The 24277-nt window shown below is 36.9% G+C and overlaps 1 protein-coding gene across 1 annotated transcript in view; it reads left to right on the top strand.

Moving 5' to 3' along the window:
* Window positions 1-23612, top strand: part of LOC139126041 (dimethylaniline monooxygenase [N-oxide-forming] 2-like) — a 131584-nt gene extending 107972 nt beyond the window's left edge. Inside the window, exons 5-8 of the mRNA XM_070692105.1 lie at window positions 19232-19451; window positions 19902-20137; window positions 22071-22392; window positions 22488-23612. Coding sequence (XP_070548206.1) covers window positions 19232-19451; window positions 19902-20137; window positions 22071-22313 — 699 coding nt within the window. The 3' untranslated portion in view covers window positions 22314-22392; window positions 22488-23612. The remainder of the gene's footprint in view (window positions 1-19231; window positions 19452-19901; window positions 20138-22070; window positions 22393-22487) is intronic.
* The last annotated feature ends 665 nt before the right edge of the window (window positions 23613-24277 follow it).

Genomic DNA, 24277 nt, shown 5'->3' with positions numbered 1-24277 from the left:
TTAGCCACAGTTTAGAAAGTCACCCCAAACTAAAATGTTCTGCCGACGATATATGGGATATTTACGATAATTATCACTTTCTAAATATCGTTCTAAACTTTCTAAATTAACCGAAGTTTAGAAAGTCAACCCCTAACTTAAATTTCTGCCGACGATATATCAGATATTTACGATAATTATCGTTTTCTAAATATCGTTGTAAACTTTCTAAATTAGCGCAGTTTAGAAAGTCGCTCCAGACTAAAGTTTTATGCCGACGATATATCGGATATTTACGATAATTATCGCTTTCTAAATATCGTTCTAAACTTTCTGAACTAGCCGCAGTTTAGAAAGTCGCTCCAGACTAAAGTTTTCTGCCGACGATATATAGGATATTCACGGTAATTATCGCTTTCTAAATATCGTTCTAAACTTTCTAAATTAGCGGGAGTTTAGAAAGTGTCCTAAGTACATTTTTCTACCAACGATATATCGGGTACTTTTGATAATTACCGCACTTTAAATGGTCGTAGGACTACTATGGTAAGACCAGGAAATTAATATCAATTTCAAAGAGAATGAAATTACAGCTGTACAAGATTTCGATCAGGGACCATCTTTTCTAAAGATCTTGAATCAGGATTTAGTCGGAATTTAGAATATCCGATATATGTCGGCAGAAAATTTTCGTCTGGGGTGGCTTTCTAAACTTCGGCTAATTTAGAAAGTTTAGAACGATAATTAGAAGACGATAATTATCGTAAATATCAGATACATTGTCGGCAGAAAATTTTAGTCGGAGGGGGGCGGCTTTCTAAACTTCGGCTAATTTATAAATTTAGAACGATATTTAGAAAGCGATAAATATTCGATATATCGTAGACAGGAAATTTCTAGTCGGGAGTAACTTTCTAAACTCCAGCTAATTTAGAAAGTTTAGAACGATATTTAGAAAGCGATAATTATCGTAGTGATAATTATCCTTAAAACTTAGATAGTTTAGAACTATTTAGCTACAGCTAATTTAGCTTTCTAAACTTGTAGCTAAACTTTCTAAAAACGATAAAACACAATTCCGCACCTTACTGCAGAAACTATGCACTAGTATTTTGTGATCATTAGATATTTTGTGGATTATGTTTGCATTTAAAGATAAAAATAGCGTTAGTTTAGTGTCATATTAAAGATAATTAAATTAATGTTGACACCAATATTAATTGACGGGTCTAAATATGACTTCACCATAATAACAATTATGAGTCAAAAATGTGTTGTTTGTTACATTTTTGCTGATTAATATGCTTACACCATTTATATATTTGTGCATATATCAAAATTCTTAGTCATAATTAGGTCTAGGAATTGCCCAGACCTAATATGCATTTTCCGCATAAATGCCAGGAGCATAGCATGTTTTTGGTAAAAAGTCACAGCGGATAAAAGTCATGGGTGTCTAGTCTACATAACAAAAAGTGTTGTTTTTACATTTCTGTATAAATGCAATCCTATAATAACGTTGTTGAAATGTTTATCTAATTAAAATAGTTGTAGAGATCTTGTAAGGCAAGATACACCAAAAATGGCTACCATTTTCTACTGTGAAACCACACTTTTAATACTTACCTTAATCTTGATTGCTACCCGGGATTGCTACCTCTAATCAACATATGTTTGATGTCATTAAGCACGTTAATTTTTTTTCCTGATGAACAAATTATACACCACAAAAAGGTAAAAAGTGGTTTTATGTACATTTTGGGGTCAGGAAGTGCATTATAATCAGTGACACATGGTGTATTTGGATACATAAGGCTATTCACAAATAATGGGCGGGGGTGGAGGAATTGCGATAAAAAACATAATTTCTTTGAAATCCCCCATCAGTACCCTCAAAATACTTTCAAATCCACCTTCTATACTAGAAGAAATTTTCAAATCCTACCCCCCCCCCCCCTTTCAGTCTCCCATGTTACTGCTCTCTAGCCTGATCTTGTGTATACCACTAGTATTATATTACATATTTTATTGTTGTTTTCTACAGAGTTTATTTATACAGTTTATGATTTATTGTTTGTTATATGACACTTCTAAATCAATCAGAGAGTTTTCTAGTTTTAACTTGTGAAAAAAACAACTGAAGTCCACGGTTACTAGAAAGTAACCGTGTGCAGTCCAAGACATCTGTCAGATTTTACATCTTTGCATGCTATAAGGCTTTACTCATTTTTAATGGAAATTTTCAAAAGTCCCTAACATGGTGCAATGTTTATCAGACACTTTTAAACGTATTTTCATTTTACAGTCCTCCATCGGTTTCTATATTGTTTATTAGACATCTTCATATTAGAAAGTACGACAGTCATTCCTCTTTTTAAAGATATTCAGTTTATATTGTCTCAGTCATGGTTTTGTTTTCTCTGCTATTTCTTGTAAGGGTGATTACATCATTTACAGCTGTTTTTAGTAACTTTTGCCTGTTCTTTAAAGATCAGTATAAAACCAGGGTGTTTACAATTTTTCAGCATAGGCGGCTGGGTTCAAGTAATTGCCGGCCAGGGTGTTATTGCGAAGGTAAGGGAGTGGGTCCCCTCCCTGGGGTGGGAAATTTTTTCAAAATTGACCTAATTTTTATGCCATTCTGTGCATTCTTTGACGCTATCACCTACCAAAACTATGTCATTCAGTCCAAATGTTTCTGTGCAGATGATGATCAACATTAGTTATACTTCCACTTGACTTAATAATGAACAAAATACTTTTAAAACCCACCACCTACCCAGTGCAATCCCTACAAATCCCCTCTCTACAACCCCATAAACTTTCAAATTCCCCCACCCCCATGATTCCCCCTCCCCTACCCGTAATTTGTGAATGCAGCCGAACATTTAATTTTAAAGTACTTGATACGATCGAGATACAGACTTAAGCAATACTTAGATGTAATGCGGCAGTCAATGTAAAGCCCCACCCCCCACCCCGATACGGGAAAAATGTGGGGGGTTAGACTGTCTTTGCCATGAAACTATGCCCGAAGGGGTGGGGCAATGGCTTCTTTTCGACCCAACTAGTCATTTTCACGGACGTGAAATGCCCCACACCTTGAGGTCGGGAAAATGTGGGGGATTTATTTGTTTTAGGTGGGGATTTTCCAGAATGTCTTGCCCCAGGGGGTGGAGCATTTGACAAATTTGACAAGACCAATTTCCAAAACCCCACTATGCCCCGGGGTGGGGTGGGGGTTTACATTGCCGCATAATCATTTGTGTTTGGGGTTGAATCTGAATCTTATTGAGCCTCTGAGTACTCAGCCTCATCCTCGGGAGGATATTCATCAACCCTGTGAGTGGAGGGGTAATTCGACTGGTATTCATACGGGGATACCCTTTCTCTTACCCTCCCGATGTAATTAGAAAATTAGAATTTTATACTTAGTCATGCATGTTATTTGTAATATAATTATGCATGGCGCACACTTCAGACGATTTGACCGATGGGCGCACATTTCAGGTGACTGTCGGCTAGTGTGCTACATGGTTTGAAAGTGATTTTTTGCCGGCGCACTCGACCGTCGGTCGAATCGCAGGGATGAAAACGTTTTGATATTTCTCGGGCGCACGTTTTCGATCGCCGGTCAATCACCTACAGTGCTACGCCTTGCGATTTTTACCACCGGTGACCTAACTTTGGACCAATCAAATCATCTCTTTTCTTCATGTGACACGCAAAGTTATCACCGGTGCCAATCTCTCCATGCATGCTTCTTAAATATTGCCATTCGCAGGAGCGTGTTGTTTTTGGCTATTAATGGGCCAATCGTAGTAAAATATCGTCAAAACTCTACTTGGGTGTCATGCAAAGACAATTTCTGTACGATTGAGGGTTCTGTTTTTCGAAACCCCTTTATAAAGTGTGTAATATGCAATTGGTCTTCTGTTTGATTCGTCCATTTCAATTCCCGACCCTTTATCAAACCAAGGTCTATACCCTTTCAGATACCAATCAGCATCATAACCGGACCCTCACCGTAAAGCCGTCTATGGGAGTTAACCCACCCCCACCGGTTACCAGAGTATGTTTGATAGGCCAACTGTACTCTTACATTTCTTTGGGCAAGTGGAAAGTCCTCTGCATTTTAGTTCATTTTCCTTTACCCACATTTGTTGGAAGTGCAATCGGTGCAGGCGATCCCAGAACAACAGATGGTAAACTTTACTTCATTTCAAAGTAAATAGTTGTTTATTTCTAGTATATTATTTCTACAAATTATAGAGAAAGTTTTCAACAAAATTCTCAATACCGAGTTGGTTAATAAAGAAACATCTCCACGATAGTATTAACTATAATATCAATGTCAAGATAGCTAGTCGGTCTAGTATATACTGTTCATACATTATATGTGAAAATGTATGCAAACAGGCATTGAGATGTATTTTTATGTAAAAAAATGCACCCCCTGCCATTTTTAAAATTCTTATGTAAATCATCTGAAAACAAATCAACTTTAGTATCGTGTAGATACTTTAATTGTCTTGAATATGAAACCAAACATATGCTATTCTAATCCGCATCTAATCCGTTATCTGCAAAATACCTAATGATAGTCGACTGAAATGGCGGCTCTTTTGGAAGCACTTTTTGTGATTACACATCGTTGACTTTTAAACGCTGTGTTTTATTTAAAATGCTATACACCTGACAATTATGAACAAAAAAATATTATATATGGCCAAAGTCCTAGAAAATTATAATGATTATCCACTAATGAGTATAAAATTTGATATATGTAGAAATATGTAGATGAAGTAATCTAATTTTTAGCAAAGAATGCCAAAAGTTTTGCTCAAAATTCTTATGTAAATCATCCTAAAATTAATTAACTTTGGTGTCTTCACGTAGATAATTTTATTGTTCTTAATATGACACCAATCAAGTCCTATTTGAAGATTTCATGGAAATGTTATATTTAAAAAAAAATTATTTTAGTCAAATTGGCGGCTATTTTGGACGCCATCTTGGATTTCGAGGTGTTCGCAAAAATTTTTTTGGTACACCTCTGAAATATTTGTTGTCATCATAAATACTAGCAAATGTGCATGATGTACTTAGTTTGTAAGAATGTGGCAAGTAAAGTGCTGTTTTTGGTTTGGCCTTTCGCTTATGGTGGTCGTCATGGCATGTGTGAATGTCTAGATTGAGATAACCATTTGGACCATTTCAGAACCACACGTGAGACTGGATCAAGACCACTTTGTACTCATCATTATATTCATTATAGATAGAGTAAGAAAATATACTGTGAATGATTTATTTGAACAAAAATAGACAATTTCAATTGCATGGAGCCCGGTCAAGTGAATGAATGTCAAATATTAGACTATCATAACAGATAATTGTCAATTAACACTACTTGGGGCCCACCTGCATAATTACCCCATATATACAAAGTTGAATAGTCGTGTGATTTCACAGCCAAGAATTAATTGAAAATATGGCTTCACATTCTGTAATAAGGACAATAGACTAGAGTCTTTTAAAAACTACTGAATCGAATGAATATTTTTTTTTGGAAGTCATAACCCATTCTCCAACATGACCATGCATTCCACTCTTTCAGCATGAGCTACACATTATCATAATAAAAATTACTCAATCTTTACCAAATTAAAGATTTTATTGAATTCTTAAAAGTGCTTGCACGTCCACACATCTACAATCAAATCTTAACATCACTTGATAATTATTTAGTCTCATGATCAAGTGTCTCATATCTCTGTATCTGTTTGGGTTTCGGAAAGCACTGTGAGCCGATTTTGCAAAAGACATGATATCCATCGTCGTACACATGAAGAATTGGACAATGAAGTTGCTAGGGCGGTAGGTGAAGTAGGTTCATCGTACTGAAGGAAAACCATGTCCGGCCTTCTTTCGTTCAAGAGGTATACGTCAAGGCTTATTTAGAATTCAAGTGTTTTGTCAATTACAAGGAAAATAAACATTGAATAACTTTATTAAACTTTGTACATTGTATCTTACTCAGTTACATCACAGGGTGCCCAGGCATGAATAAATGACACACAGAATTTATGAGTATCATCCATCATATTAACCAGCATTCGTCGTTGCATCTCAATAAGAGCTCCTTTGATTACGTAGTTGAAGCGTTGATTTACTTCAGGCCACTTTCTTTCAGCGGGTAGGTTGTTCGCTGATCGGCTTTGTATATATGGTGGGCAAATTTTGTTCGTCCTGTACTGTTTTAAATACGATTGGATGAACAAAACTAAGCAAAACTCTCGCCCCATATCCACTCGAACCATATCCCATAGTCCTCTTTTAAAGGGAACAAAGGGCCAGAAAATACGTATATTTTCTTAAACCTTACTCCTTGTAGTGCAGTGTCTTTTCTTAGTTTTGTATCACTTACATTGCATGCGATATGCGAGAAATTCAACATCAAAAGTTGAATAGATTCGTTTGTTTTAGCCGTGGGCCCCCACTGGCTCATGGGTAATAAGCCAGTGAATATGCAGAAGTGAACAGTAAACAAAGCCAGACTGATCACTTCTGCATATAGCTGACTCATTACCCATGAGCCAGTGAGGGCCCATGACTTATAAAACAAACAAATCTGTACAACTTTTGATGTTTGATTTCTTGCTTATCGCACACAATAGAACTGGTATAAAACAAAGAAAGGGTACTACAGAGACTCTGAGAGTGTACTTTAAGGGGGAGATGTAGGTTCACTGACAATTTGACAATTTTAGTGACCTAGATTCAAATTACTACTTCTCAAAAACTAATACAGATAGCTAGCCCAAACTACATATTTATGATTGCTCTTTATCTTAGCTTTATGTCTGTGCCGTGTATTTTACTGTATGACCAGAAATGGGTGTATGATTGGTGTGAAAGTGTATGTTATTTTATAATCCGTATTGTTCTTTCTAACAAAAATTACGTTTTCGGCAAATCAAGACAGAATAAAACTCTTGATGTCATATGAAAGTTCATGACCCTGTTCGTAATCCGACAAAGTTTAAAGCGCTTGGATCATTGGAATTTTTGTTACAAGAACTAGAAGTTATGAATCAATGTAACTTTTCGGAGTCATAATTTCCAAGTCTTGTAACAAAAATTCTAATGATCTAAACACTTTGAAACTTTGTTGGATTATGAACTGGGTCATGAACTTTCATATAACATCAAGAGAGTCATTCTGTCTTGATTTGCCGAAAACATAATTTTTCTAGAAAGAACAATACGGATTATAAAATAATTCACACTTTCACAAATATCATACGCACATTTCCAGTCATACAGTAAAATAAACACAACAGACATGAAGCTGTGATAAAGAGCAATCAGAAAATATATCATAGTAGTTTGGGCTAGCTATCTTTATTAGTTTTTGAGAAGTAGTGATTTGAATCTAGGTTACTAAAAATTGCCAGTGAACCTACATCTCCCCCTTAAGAAAATATATGTATTTTCTGGACCTGTGTTCCCCTTTAATATTAGGTCTCTATAGGCGTTGTATATTATGATAGGGTTTTTCACTGGCATAATTAAATGTGCAACAATTTTCCGGCTATAACCATCGGAAAACAGAACGTGGGTAACTCCAAAATACACCAACTTTTCATTTTGGTCGACGTGAAGTTTGTGTCCATGATACGGGGAAAATAGGGTACTGGGTTTAACTGTCTCACTGTATCATTTTGTCGTTGGTTGTGGTAGGTTGGGTTGACACGCTTCAGACTCTCTTGAATTGTATATCTTCCTTCTGTATACCTCTTGCATGACTGAGACAATTCATTGTGATGTGTTGTCAATTAAATGTTGAATAACTTCATGTATCTTACTCAGTTACATCATTTGTGGCAATTAACTTCAGTCTTTACAATCTTTTTTCATGGATCAACAAAAAACATTTTTAACTATACTAATAGAATACAAACATGAATCCAACACACTTCATCGAACAATGATGATACAGTGAGGCAATCAATTGCCAGGTGTTGTGTCAATTAAACATTGAATAACCTTATTAAACGTTGTATCTTACTCAGTTAGATCACAAGGTGCCAGGCTTTGTTAGTTGATGTCCATGTGTAAACAAAAATGTAAACAAATAAACAAGTGAACAAACAAACAAACACAAACACACAGACGTTCACAAGGAAGCAATATATGACAACATGTTTGACACTGAAAACAACCAAAATATTACTGAGAACCCACATACTCAGCTGGGAGTAGTCATGGTCCCCCTCAATTAATTGTAGGAGGGAGGGGGCATGACTATATACATGTATGTGGGTTCTCAGTAATATTTGTGTCAAAGTTTTCAGCGTCAAACATGTCATATATTGCTTCCTTGTTTACATGTGTTTGTTTGTTTACATATTTTTGTTTACATGTGGATATAAACAAACAAAGCCTCCTGTGGATACATGATGGCAATTGACTTCAGTCTTTACAATCATTTTTTCATGGATCAACAAAAAACATGTTTTCACTCTAGTAATAGAATACAAATATAAACCCAACGTGTTATGTCAATTAAACATTGATTAACTTCATGCATCTTACTCTGTTACATGATGGCAATTTCAGTCTTAAGAAAATTTTTTGATGGATCGACAAAAAATTTTTTTTAACTATACTAAATACAAATATAAATGCAACACACTTCATCGAACAATGATGATACAGTGAGGCAATCAATTGCCATGTGTTGTGTCAATTAAACATTGAATAACCTTATTAAATGTTGTATCTTATTCAGATCACAAGGTGCCCAGGCTTTGTTTGTTGATGTCCATGTGTAAACAAAAATGTAAACAAATAAACACGTGAATAAACAAACACACACACACGTAAACAAGGAAGCAATATATGACATGTTTGACACTGAAAACATCAACCAAAATATTACTGAGAACCCACATACTCAACTGGGAGTAGTCATTGTCCCCCTCCTTCGTGGGGGGGGGGAGGGGTGGGCATGACTTCTCCCAGTTGATATGTAAGTTCTCAGTAAAATTTGCGTTGATGTTTTCAGTGTCAAACATGTCATACATTGCTTCCTTGTTTACAGTTTTGTTTACACGTGGACATCAACAAAGAAAGCCTGAGCACCCTGTGGTTACATGATCAGGGTTTTCATTAGAAGCCGGTAGCCGGCTAAATTACCCGCCTACTCTTGTAATTTTTCCGGCTACTTTTACCAAAATATTATTGAATTTAAGGAGAAACGAAACGTAAATTGTACAGCTTAACTTGTGTTCCAGCTTTTGGAAGAGTTGCGTGCGATCTCGATCGTTATCTAACGAAAGCTTGTCCGCCTACTTCTCTTACTTTTCCTTCTACTTCAATTCTTTATGAAAACCCTGATGATGGCAATTACCTTCAGTCTTTACAATCTTTTTTCATGGATCAACAAAAAAACATCTTTAACTATACAAATAGAATATAATAATATAAATCCAACAGTCACTTCACTGAACAATGATGAAACAAAGATACACTGTAGTTCCAAGAGTCATTTTGAACCGAACTCTGAACTGAACTGAATTACAGGGCAGTCACCCATGCAAAAAAAATCAGTTCTGCTGGCTTCTTCTCGGTCCAGTATGATAAGTTACTTCTGGTAAGAAGTCATCATCATCGTCGTCGTCGGGGATCTCAGGTTGCTCATCACTGCTAAACTGATCCACACCAGCACTGGTTGGCCTTTGCTGAACAGCAACTGCAATCTCTCTGTCACTACTAGTGTTGTATTCACTTCCAAGCATTGCTTGCTCCAACCCTCTCAGATGTGGTGCGTTCTCAGGTATTGCACCACGGCAATTTGGACAAGCATGTAAGCGAATGCTACATACATAGCACCCTATTATTTTATTACACTTGAAACATGCATACAACGGAAATGAGGCTCTTTCAAGGCATACCATGCATGTTAATGGGTCTCGTGGTCTACTAAAGACTCCCTGGAGTCCTCTCTGCAAAAAAAAGTCAATGAAAATTAAGTTGACAATAATGCCTGTAAAATAACCATATCAATACCAACAAAACAGAATTAATACACACATTGACTGAGACAATAATTTAATACTCTGACCAATAAAATGACAGTATACTAGTAATGATGTAACCCAATATGAATGCAATTTCCCACCAGTATTTGAGGTGTTGTTTACACCAACCCACACATACATCAACACAGACTCTTAAGTCTACTTGTACTAAAATATAGCACTGTTATCACTGCTCATAAACTGTTATGTATGTATGAGGTATCAAACTAAAAAACAAGACATTCAAGGAAGTGATTCTATACATGTATTAGGAAAAGAGCAAAGTACAAAATAATATTTGTTTAAAAAGTAACCAAGTTTCAAGTATCCAAGGTACATGGATACACACACACACACAAATGAGAAATATATACTGGAATATGGCCATAAACAGTACAATATGACCTGAAGAAAGGAAGTGAATTTATTGTGATTTATTGAAAATACTCAGAAGTAAATCAAGATCAACAGACCAAAAGATGGTTATAAAATAGACGAAATAAAATGAAAATGAGACAAAACCTTAATTTTGACAAAATGTGAACATTAACCTTCAATCCGTTCTGATTCAACAGAATAAGCCCAGCACAGTGTGTGTTATGGACTTTTGACCAAAGGCCATATTTTTATTTTTGGACCCAAATTCTGTACCTCTCATTCAATCATTTTCACTTGAACAATCTACCAACTAGACACTATAAGCACAGGGTGTTCTGCAGGCTTTGTTTTTTGACGTCCATGTGTAAAGAAAAATATGTAAATAAACAAACGAACACATGTAAACAAGGAAGCAATATATGACAACATGTTTGACACTGAAAACATCAACCCACATATAAACTGGGAGCATACATTACTTCCGTGTTTACATGTGTGTGTTTTTTTTGTTTTGTTTGTTTGTTTACACATGGACATCAACAAATGAAGCCTGGGCACCATGTGCTATAAGCGCCTCTCTGAATATCAATGCATTTATCCGTCGAGCAGTTTCGGATTTTAAGTTGTTTACCCACACAAATCCACACACACACACAGACTCTTAGTGGTCCCATAACCACAGCTGTACTATATAGTATAGTACAATTGTGGTAAAAACATTAAATTTCTTAGATGTGAAATACAAGGGTCATGAAATTGACACTGTAGAATGTGATTTATATATCAATATATTTAATTTCTGCCTTTAATTTTCAAACCAATGATCCTGACATTAAAATGGTTTGCTCCAGATATAGTTACACGTAAATTGTCCTGGTGTGAATATTTACCTAACCATGATCATCCCCTGAAGTGCTATCTAAACTCTGACAAAAGCTCATTCAAACAGATGTGTCTGCCAGTCTGAGTGTTTACTGATGTAGACAACAAGAATACACTGGTGACACCTGTATAAATCTTGCAATAAATGTAAACACTGATCGGGGGGGGGCACTCACAAAGAAAAGGTATATGTGTACCACAGTTTTGCACCCCCCCCTTGAAGTGTGGCAACTTATTTAGTCATATGGTTATACATTTTCTGACTCCAAGACTTAACAAGCGACCTAGCGGCCGGAAGAGCTCTGCTGTAATCTGCTGCAGAAATGAACTGGCTAGCAGGAAATATATATGCAGGTTGAGTTGAAAATCTAAATTTTTGCCACCTGACTGATATGTATTTCAAGCAACTTTTAGAAGTCTAGAGATCTTGACATGTTTTATATTGGAACAATTTCATTACTTATTACTAATAAAATCTGTACAAACCTGCACACAGGATTTGAAAGAAATCTGACAAGCAGTTTTAGAAAAAATGATTTTTGACCAAAACAGGAAAAATTGCCCCCAAATACAAATAAGCAAATTTCACCACAATTGAACAAACTTGGCTAAGGTCATCTGTAGGATGACCAGTGTTCCAGAGAAGATGTTTTTTTAAAAAAATTGACCAAAATGGCAAAATTTTTCCCCAAAATATCCAATCGGTGAATCCTCCATATATCAGCACAGTTTGACTACATGTTACTTATATCATCCTTTAAGGAACCACACTAAATTTCAATGAAATCTGACAAGCAGTTCAGAAAAAGATTTTTGACCAAAAACTGGAAAAATTGCCCCAAAAATACAAATATGCAAATTTCACCAAAATTTGAACAAAACTTTGCTAAGGTCATCCCTAGGAACCTACACATAAAATTTCAAAGAAATTGGACCAGTGGTTTCAAAGAAGAAGATTTTTGGAAATAATTTTGACCCAAAATGGCAAAATTTGCCCCAAAAATCCAATCTTGCATATATAAGCACAATTTGACTATATGTTACTTATATCATCCCAAGGAACCTGCACAATAAATTTGAAAGAAATCTGACAAGTGGTTTCAGTGAAAATGATTTTTTACCAAAAAACGCGAAAAATTGCCCCAAAAATACAAATATGCAAATTTCACCACAATATGGACAAACTTGATAGAGGTCACCCCTAGGAACCTGCATACAAAATTTCAAAGCAATTGGACCAGTGGTTACAGAGAAGAAGATTTTTGAAATAATTTTGACCAAAAATGGCAAAATTTGCCTCAAAAATCCATTCCTGCATATATCAGCACAATTTGACTATATATTACTTATATCATCCCTAGGAACCTGCACACCAAATTTGAATAGAATCTGACAAGTGGTTTCAGTGAAAATGATTTTTGACCAAAAATGCGAAAAATTGCCCCAAAAATACAAATTTCATCACAAAATGGACAAAATTGGTAGAGGTCACCCAAAGGAACCTGCACACAAAATTTTAAAGCAAGTGGACCAGTGGTTTCAGAGAAGATGATTTTTGAAAAAAATGTTGACAGACGACGGACGGACAGACGCCGGACGCCGACGGACAGTCCACCTATCTGATAAGCTCTGCGTCGCTGACAGCGGAGCTAAAAAAGTTTAAAAAAAAAATTTCTCCCAAAATCAATATCAGCCATTTCTTACCCCACATTTTACCTAAAAATGTAATTTTTTGACCCCCCCAGTTTAGCTAAAAATGAAAACTTTTGACCCCCTAATTTTGACACTTTTGTACTTTGAACACTCCGATCGGAGTGCCTCCCCCCCCCCCCGACACATATAACCAAGAGTTGTTGTACCTCTCATTTATGTAACAGAATTGTTTACTTACCATCTCTCCAATATGCTGCTTGATTATCTTTAAATCACTTTCTACATTCTGCAGTTCTGATTTCCGTTTTGGAGCTTTCTCTTTATAGATTAATTTTTTATAGTCTTCATCTCTCACTGCAAAAAGCTTCCTTGGTGTTCTCAAAAAATCAGGTCCTATAAAGTACAATTTATTACAAAATCAATGATAATACAAATGGTAAATTGTGCTGGGAAAATGTGCTTTATCCTTTTCCCTGTACCTGTAATTAGCTCCGCTGTCTGTAGACATGCAGACATTGGAGATATAGGGATTATGGCTGACCAGTGGATGTCTGCCTGTCATCTGTCCGTCGATCGATCAACTTTGTGTACTTTCTCCAAAACTACATGGCTGAATTTTTTTAAGGACTAAGGAGGTGCCTGGAGATGCCCAGATCTTATTTTGTTCAAGACAATTTGACCTGGTTGTGAATATGCAAATTTGGTCTAAAAATAGAATTTGTGATAATTTTTTTAATCAAAAACTACATGGGCAATTGTGCTGAATTTTGTTTGGAGGATGTCCCAGACTAAGGGATGTTCATAAAATGTGCCCGGGTTATCAATATGCAAATTACGTCATCCTTACAACAGGTCATTACACAACCATTCATTCCGCGTGCCAGTCTATTTCGACGCCGTAAAAGGGCGCGTAGTTTTACGACGATGTACACAACGTGCATTCAGTCACGAGGTTGGCCAGTAGGTTTTGGTTCTAAATTGAAGTTGATATAAGTTCAAAAGTTATAAATGAACAAGAATTTTCTTACTAATTTACGCGGAAAAGTTTTTAATACTGAAGAGGTTGATATAATAATCGCCTGAGACACTCGTGAATTTCTGCCACAGTTCAATCTAAAAAGTGACATTTTAAATTGAAATTTTAGCTATTTTTAGACCCTAATGAAGAATTATTCTTACATTTTCAAAATGTAGATATAAACAGGATTTCAGTAGTTTGTATGTGACGTCAACATTTCTCATCATTTAGATTATGTTAAATTACTAAAACACCCCTGATCTTTAACGGCCTACAGGCAAACGATTGTTTTTTAAGCTTACCTGAAGTCGCCGGACTTTCGCTGATCGGGGTCTGTGAACGATCCAATATAAGGATCGTGTCTTCCTCCCAGTTGTTGATTGATTTAACTTTCATGCAGAAATTTTCCAAACTGCATTCATTTTCGTCTAGGGTTAAAATAACCATGTTTTCGTCTCGATATCCAGCGCTGGTGTACGATATAACTGTTACGGCTTTGTTGATTACTTTCCGTCTCTGTTCTGGCTGCTGCTGGCTAACTCCCGGTGGACGAACGCCAATTGGCCTTGGGACTTGGTAGCTCGTACCAAGTCCCAAATCGGCACGGTTGGTAGAGGAATTTGCGGTACTTTCGAACAATGCAGAACCGCCGGTGGAACTTCGACGTGGGCTGCTTGTGAGTGTAACTGGGGATCTCTCGACCCCACGAACTTCATAAGTAGAGGAGTCACGACCATCTACTGTAAAATTTCCCTCGTCGTCCTGCCAAACGACTCGTTGTATTGGGCGTCGAACGTTGCCATCACTTTCATTGTCAGAGCTCTCTGCTGTATCCAACGTGACGAGGTACATGGTACTCGTGTCAAACATATTATTAGTCAACGTATTTATGCGGTAGGCAGAGATCGTCCCTGCCACGGACAAAACTTCGCCGTTGATCAGGAGCCTCATAGTCAGAGTGTTCACAATTTCGATGAACCCTATACCCGAAGTCACTGTGCACTACAGTAATTTCTGCGCCGTCGGGTAGCCTCAACCGTCCATAAGCTTAACTCGTGGGAAAATAATGTTGTCCACGAACAACAGACTTGGTTCAGGTTCGACTACTTCTTAGCCCCGCCTTAAAAATGACTTTTGTCCAATCAGATTAGAGTTTTAAAATTTGTCGTGGCAATGCTTCTTGTAAGCGCCTATCTCATGACCAATGATGAACAAAGGAAAGATTCGTAAATTTAAAACACAGTCACAAAGTTATGCCGACACATAATGGATTTGAAAGCGGTAAGGCTTTGAGGCTACCCGACGGCGCGGCAAATACAGAATTTCGAACAGTGTTGCAAATGATGACTTTTTAGACAAGCTTTGATGTTGTCTGCAATGAAATCTGGTGTTGCAAAAGAAACGACATCAGTTGCTCTGATATAACTGTCCAGCAAACCAAATGAATCAGACTGATGGGCGGAAAAAAACGTGCAGATTCGTGCAATTTATTTATTTGCGATCGTTATGAGATCCCACCAGAAAAAAAATATCCCTCCAAAAATGATCTAAATAGAATCTTTGCATAAAATCATGGGACGGTGACGCAAGTTATAATTAATATCCCGCCAATAATGTTAATTTAACGCGTACAGTGAGCACCGCCTTCAGTTTGCACCTTCAGACTCTAGAGGGCAGACTAACTTATTGCTTATGCATTATGAACTTCGAAGAAGGCATAAACTCGGTAGGTCTCTGGTAGCTTTTGGAATATGGAGTATGCTAGTTTTTAAGAGGGTTGGACGCATTTCGTCATTCTGAAAGGGTCTATAGACATATGATAGTTAGATTGGACAATTTACTTATGGAAGATGTAAAAAGTAAGACATTTTACATGTCATTTCCCTTCTTTTTCATATCACACTCTAGAGAATGGGTCCGTTTTGCATATGAATTATTGGAAAGACTATAAAGCAAGAAGATATAAGGATGTTGAAGTACTTTATATATGGAGTATAATTGTCTCACTTAGACTGGCCGCAATTTGTCACGGATTGATAACATTATTGATATGGTATATGCATAGTAGTGAATTCAAGAGATACAAAGGGCCATTTAGAGATCCATCAAGTGCTCATTCCCAGGTTTATAAAATGATAAAGTGGTAATGGCCAAAATTTAAAATCTGGGCATGTGTGAAAGTTGAAGCGAAATTACCAAGAGGAGAGGCGGTTCCGTTATATAGATGACGAGTTCGTATAAACATATTCCATTTACCTTGATGAGAATACAAACTTTCACTACTTTCCTGCCGTTGTAATACATTTAATTCCGGACTCATTATATGACATTATGAAGCCACATGCTCAGATTCATCGCAATGACATTTGCATCCGGGGTCTTCCTGTTCGGGTATTTTTTGTATAAGCTATGCTGGTTTCCAGCTACAATGCCTTTCTACTACAGTCTCCTCTCCTTCAAATTAAATGTATTTCTTCGTGAGTACGCGGCATCGACATCAACGGTATGCTGCAACCTATTACTGCAAGCCCGAGTAAAATACGAACCCACGTCAAAAACTACTTGAAATCCAGATATCCTAAATTTTACACGAAGACTCTAAGGTATACATACATACACACATATACAGTGTTGTCCTTAGAAGCCGGGTGCCGGGTAAATAACCCGGCTGTTTTGCATTTTTCCCGGCTACTTTTAACGTCATTAGATTATTTTTATAGACCTGTAATTTCGGGATTGCACTGCCAGCTGTTAGACGGCACACGTACGATTATCAGGTTCGCGACCCCTTTCCCCGCATTGAACTGCACAAACATAAAACAGTTTCTAAATACCCGTTTGTGCCTTTTGCCCTGAGCCCGATCTTTTATTTGTTAAATAGTGTGATTGGCTGATGGACGCGCCTATGGTGTTGTCTTTGTTACGAGCAGTGTAATTGGTTTGATTAGTATGAAGGTCATCTTAGGTCATGATTTTTAACGATGGCATCAAAAAGAAATGTGGCGTCGGCCACTGGCACCTTGCCGATGGAATATTTTTTTCCCGAAGAAAGCCCGTTTGAAAGGTATACTTGATTCAAAAATATATTTAGTTTATGTATGAAAAACTTAAATTTCGCTGAATTTGTGAGAAAAAAACGCCGAAAAGATGTTATTTTGATCGACGATTCGAAGTTCATGCGCTGGCTGCCAACGTCACGGTCACTACAGTACGATCTTCTCAACAAGTCAAGTTAATCTCAGAGCAATACCAACGCATTTTCTAGATTTAAAAAAAAATGAGCTAGAACTGATTTTTTTAGAAGCAACTGTTTATTTGAATGGGTATTTTTTTCATTGATTATTTTTACGTACTATCCACGGTCACAGGCGTGTGTGTTGCCGACCGTTGCCGACCGGGCGCATCATCGTCACGGCTCACGGCTTCACCGTGGCGCTGATCCCCTGTTTTTAAGACAACAGGACAATACGTCGTGGATTCCGGCATGGGTTCAATTTCACTGCGCCTCTCCATGTTCTCCATGTTGGGTTGCCCGATAGTTTATTTCGATGGACCCAGGCATGTGTCTGAATCATTTTTTTCACGGACTCGTGGAGCAAATTTGAAAGAATATAGAGTTGTTTCCTTCCGACGCCATGCTGCATATCTGTTTTATCAAATTTTGGGACAGCGAGACGCGATGATCGTGCGCAGTTTGCATTTAATTTGTTGCAACATTTCTGTCAATCACTCACTTTGTGTCATAAGTTTCAGAAACTATCGCTAGCCTGAAATTAACAACGTAGTAAGTCATAGGCACAGCTGACATGGTAACGTACCTCTGACTCGACGATGCCGATTTTTCAGACTACACTCAGAGAATCCGAAACTTTCCACACAAATGAATGATTGACAGAAATGTTGTAACAAATTTAATGTGAAGCGGGCACTCATCTCGTCTGGTAGTCGCCTAAGCTCAGTCGTGGAGAGTGCTTTCGCAAACATTTTACTATTATCGTTTGCGTATAGAAACTCATAACAATGAAAAAATGCGTAGAGACTCGATCCAATTCGTACTATTATTACGCATTGCTCGACTCTCTACGCATTTTTTCATTGTTATGAGTTTTCTATATACGCATTTTTTTCGTAAAACGCGAACACTGTAACAGTGAATTATCTTACCGTGTTTTTCTTAACAAAAGCGAATGTGTTTTGATTAGAATAGAATGAGTTTGATGGTTTTGGGGAAACTACTATGTGGTAATGAAGAATGGGCAATGAGCAGAAAGCGGGTGATTTAAGATTAAATGTTACATCTTCACTGCAAATAAAATCATAAGTGTGTCATAAATAATACAAACAAAACAAAATCATGTTTGTTTGTTTTGTTGAATGTGAGCCACGTCTAAGACACACAACAAAAGTACTCCTTCAGTCTCAGCTAAATGTTACCTCAGATGCCACCAGAGAACACCATTTCCACTCCAAAATATCATTTTTCGCCTTGCGAGAGGGGGGGACACCCCCTCTCGCGCTCTCCCTCCTGGTTCGCAACGCATGGTCGCCGCTCGGTCGCTTCGCTCCCTCGCAGTCCACCCGTCTACTTTCTTAAATTACCCGGCTTCTTTTAAATATAAGGACGATACTGATATATATATATATATATATATATATATATATATATATATATATATATATATATATATATATATATATATATAATGTTTATGTGTGTGTGGGGGGGGGGTGTTGCCAAGAACGTTACTACATATAGAACATTGCAATATGCATATCAGATGCAATATTTTTATATGAGAAAAAGGAGCATACTATCAATGCTGACAAATGTATGCTGTTCAACAAACGCGTTGCATAGGTTTCCAAATATCGGCACTAAAACAAGTATTATTTATCAAGTTTCATCGCCACTTCCAACTACAATGATACGTACCAAACATATTAATGAGAGTTTACAGATAAAATCTTTCACTTCAGTCTGAAGATTGCAAGATTCATAAACGTTAGTGTCAGATAATATTACTTTGTACTTGAAGTAATTTTTGTTGTTATTTATAACAATCTGCTTTCCGCACTGAGCACGGTAATTTCCAACGAGGACGTACATATATATATATATATATATATATATATATATATATATATATATATATTATATATATATATATATATATATATATATATATATATATATATATATATATATTACACTTGTAAATATTCAAAATCTTAACAGGGTAAAGATTTATATTCACCGTTGAAGAGTATCATGGTCAATGACGACATGCAAGATAGGCTTACACAAGGGCAGATCAAACCAGTAGTGGATATTAAAGAATTCCTGAGAAATGACGTCATTCTTGTCGACGGCACAGCGCTGAAGAACATCGATGCAGTAATCTTCGCGACCGGATACAAGTTCTCCGTACCAATCCTTGATGATTCGATTTTGTATGGTAATTTTTGTTGTTACCTATCAATACTTTGGGAAACTGCGATTAATATTTTACAAGCGTTTTGACATCAAGCATCTGACAATCTTAATCGTATCATGACTGATAATCACCACTAAAATCAGTGATCATCATTTCAATCAACACCATTATTCCATGTATATCATTATCTATCTCATTCCTCACAATATAATTAACTTCATTGTTAAATTGCCGTATTTGCATATTTACAGCAAACGTACTTTTTGTCGGGCGAATAGGTTTGTGGTTTTCGTTGTTATTTAAGAGTGTGTGACGAAGAAGTATGACGAAGTAGTCAGATGACCTCATCAAAATCATACTTCTGAGGAAAACATGGATTCATAAGACCCCATTTCAGTACAACAACCTGATAGTGCTATTGATGTTGATGCTTGGGATGTTTTAACGTTTTTTCTATTCTCAATTCTTAAGACGAATCAGACAACGCTGAGCTGTACAAGTACATATTCCCAATTCGTCTTGAACATCCAGAAAGGCTTGCCCTTATCAACATAGTGTATACGTTTGAGGCAAACTGGCCGGTGGCTGAGCTGCACGCCAGATTAGCAAGCAGAGTATTTGCAGGCAAAATGTCGCTTCCTGAACAGACTATCATCCAACGAGATGTCGAGCACAATGTAAAAAATGTGAAAAACAAGTATTTTCATGTGAGGCTTTCTTTTTCTAGGGCCCTAGCCTCTTAAATATGTGTACAGTAATCGCACCGAGATTTTGAATATCATATGAAGCTATCAATGCCAATAAAAGTGAATTAAGGACTAGACAGAAACGACAGGGGGCAGGGCCTGTGTTTTTCGGGTTCGTCGCAATTTTCACGCTATAATTTTTGAAGTGTCATTAAATATCACGAATGCCTTTGGGGAGGATCATTATTTTTTGCACAACTATCGAAACTTAAAGAAGGCAGATCAGGCCTTTACAGTGCTCCTCCAAAAAGTATAAAATCATCATTGCTATTAACGTGTTTAGACTAGGGCGGTTACAAGTGCATGTGTGTGCAAGAAACTGATATCGTAATTTCACCCAAATGTTGATTGGTATAAATTGGAGTCTAAGAGGAAACTGTGAATAATTTTCTTCCGATACAAAACTAACTAAATTTGTGTATTTACAGACACTTGGTAAGTGATATCAATTTACTTGACAGACTAGGGTGGGTACAAGTGCACGTGTTGTGCAAGAAATTTGATTTTGAAATTTTGCCGAAATGTTTATTCATTATACGTTGTAGTCTATGAGGAAACTATGAGAATTTTTATCGATTAAAAAACTAACTAAATCTGTGCTTTTATAAATGTTTGACAATTGATATAGATGTACATGATGGGATTGGGGTGTTTGAAAGTGCTGGTGTGAACAATAGATATGATATTGGAATTTTACCAACGTAATTATTTGTAAAGGTTAAAAAGCATTCCTTGAAAGTTTATAGCTCAAATGAGAAATTATATGTCAATTAAGACATTATCGATACGGACTGTGACACGCAGAAGGAGGCTCATTTTTGCGGATGGAAAACGAGGAGGGCTTCTCCTCTTTTTGCAAACGCTTTTGAAGGGTTACGTACGTGCTGCGTTATTTTGAAACAAAACACCGCCCCCCCCCCTTTGTAATTTCTGCCCAGTCCCTTAGCATACAATGATTTGGAAGGTTTTTGTGTATGCGACACTGGATTAAACTAGTATCATTGTGTCGAGCATTATTTTTTCAGACTGGAGTAGATTACCTGTTGCGTTATTTGATCATAAAGAAGCCAAATCCTTTTCTGTCATATGATGAAACATTTCTTTAAAGGAGAGGGGTTTATTTTCTCTATTTCTATACTCAGCATCATTGACCCTTTCCATTTTCAGAAAAGAGTATACATGTACAAAAGCCAATGTATGAAGACCGCGATTCCGACAAATTAAATGAGAAAGCTTCATTTAGGCTAATATCACCCCTCGATCCCCCGTCACCTAAGTTATACTATAAAGTATGTATGTGCGATGTATGATAGTGAGCATGCGTGCGTGAGTGCTTCACGAACTCTACAACGTGTTGAGCGGTCTCAGTCAGAAAAATGTAACAACTTAGCCGGCTATTGAACCACTCTTTTTTGGGAGTGGAGATTTAGCCGAGTGGTTCTGTCTGTGGCCTCTCAGCTAGGCGACTGATGCCGTATGTTGTGGGTTCGAATCCGATTGAAAACTAGCCGTATTTAAAGGAAAATACTTTCTGAAAGTAATGGCATTATAACTCTAAATGTAACTTATTTTATCTTTGCGCTGTTTGTAAACTGAAAGAACAATGTTATGGGTTTGTAACAGGATAATGCATTCTTCATTTTATGATCCTAAAGACCCTAAGTAGTTGTGTTTGTCATGGCATATGTTTTATCAAATTTTGCGCAAAAATGTTTGCCTGACGACTACATTTCGGCACAGTTGTTCATTGGTAGGAAATGAAGTTTCCTGGTCGCCTGAAGCAGACTGTCAGATCAAATGCCTAGATTAATTTCCGCGAAATACGAAGCCATCTTGAGGTGACAAAAATGGCTCATGCTGTTATTGTGTGTTATATTTCTGTTGTTTCTGACAGGTTCCGGGCCAAACTCACATGGATGAAATAGCCGAGATACTTGGTGTGAAACCTTCATTCTGGCGTCTGCTCGTGTCTGACCCAAAACTGGCGATTGCCTACGAGTATGGTCCAATGGTACCTTACTGGTATCGTCTGCAGGGTCCAGGCGCATGGCCTGGTGCAAGAGACAGAATCTTAAATGCGGTGGAAAACTCAATATTCAGCCTTAAGGGCTACCCATCACTCGAAACTCAAAATTGAATGAATGCTAATTCAATGCTAAAGTGTTGTAATTCAGCAAATGTCTTCTCGGTTTTTAATATGGATAACGAACATTTGAGTATACACAGTGTTAATGTAAAATCATTAAAAATGGAAAGACGGATGACTGTTGAAAATCTGTTTCTGAGAGATTATGAATTGATAATTCTGCAGTATCGCCTGGTCATTTCCAGACAGCAAAATTAAATGACAGTTATAGCATTTTACTTGGAAGGTAGAAGGACCGTTTTATTGTTTTTGTTCACGTGGTTCTATATAGACATAAACACCCCTTTTCTGAATTTCAAGACTAAATGATTACTTGAAATAGGCTACGCCAGAGCTCAGTACTAAAACCTTATTAGATTTTATTTAAAATTATCTAAGTCTTTCATCCTATCGAAAGCATCAATTTAACCTGGGGACCAATGAATTGATTCCACGTGATAAAGAGAACAGAGAAACGACCTTAGCGGCCACCCAAGCACTCAACTTCTGCTACACTGTGGGAATATATAACCGTCTTTCGAATTATGTATGTTGCATATACCTTCGCCCTGTCACTTCGTAAGGCTATTGTTAGCTACCTTAAGGAAACAAAATTTCTTTCACAGCGATGAATGTTATTCAAATAGCATTTGACAACCTTAACTTGGAGAACAAAATGACATTGATAAAATAAATGGAATACCCATGCATGTTTGCGTAGTCCACGATATGGGCGTATTATAACACTACAATAACACAGTGTATATTAACTCAATAATGTGTGTTAATGCAGCTATACTTACCGGCATCGTTCAGGTTGGAGAGCCAACGAAAATCAAAATTCTTTAACGGAGATTGCATACAGTCATTTTTTGAAAAGTGGGTGAAAAGCAAGACGAATGATATTAACGATGAGGACTTCTTCCTATAAAGTGTGAGATATACATCGTATTCTTCACAAACATAAACTCATAGTATGATAGTATAAACTGATATGAACTTAAATATCGGCAGCTTTCACAACCTACACATGACCTGTATAATATTGCTAGCATGACTTTTGACATTTGGTCTGGCACACACTCCTTGTGTATCGATTTCAGACCATCCAATCCTTCTTATAAATATCCATTACACAGGATTTGCTGCATTTTAATATCAACAGACCATAGGGGCTCTTATTAAGCATGATATATTAATATAGATGCTGGCGTAAAAATGCTGGCTACTTAATCATTGGTGGATTACATTGTACATTGTTTTCTGTCGATGAATTATACTTCAGTGACATATTAAATTCTACATTCACATATATCAGTGGTTGTTTATTCCATCTTATGTGAGATGTCATTTTCACTTTGCCTGTGGCTGATATAAAATGTTAAAGTACGCCAACAAGAGAGGCTGCCTATTGTTCAATACGACTTTTAAGTGTTGTACATGTTTGACCTTGGAGTTCTCCTTTATGATATTCTGTTCCTTCAGCTATTAATTCAGATAACTTCGCAAACCGGTTCGGATGGACACTGCCGATATGTTTGGGAGACCCTCATCTTCGCTGACGTCACACTCACTCTGTATACAGGGAAATATAAATATATTGAAAATAAGGCATGTTACAATTATCGAAGCAGCCATATTGGTTATTGATATCATACTTATTGATATCATGTTTACAAGTGCCACGTAAATTTCATCGCCACTTTGCTACATCTGCAGAATTCCAATCCGCCTTTGTTTTGTAAAGTAGGAGAGCTCATCGCAATATTGTATCTCCCCGTCAAACCACGTTGACGAAATTCTAAAATTATTTGCAGAAGAGTTTTGGAATATAATATTTTTAATGATACTGTGTGTGAACATCATTGACAAGTTCTCTTCTTCCACTGTGAATTAGCAAAAACAGAGACATGTTTCGAACAAATCGCTTGTCCTTCATCGGTGTCCATATATACCTGATCTGACAGAATGATCCA

This window comes from Ptychodera flava (assembly GCF_041260155.1).
Source record: "Ptychodera flava strain L36383 chromosome 3 unlocalized genomic scaffold, AS_Pfla_20210202 Scaffold_26__1_contigs__length_13983176_pilon, whole genome shotgun sequence".
Classification (NCBI taxonomy): domain Eukaryota; kingdom Metazoa; phylum Hemichordata; class Enteropneusta; family Ptychoderidae; genus Ptychodera; species Ptychodera flava.
The sequence above is the reverse complement of the archived record's forward strand: the minus strand, read 5'-3'. Positions and strand labels throughout refer to the sequence as shown.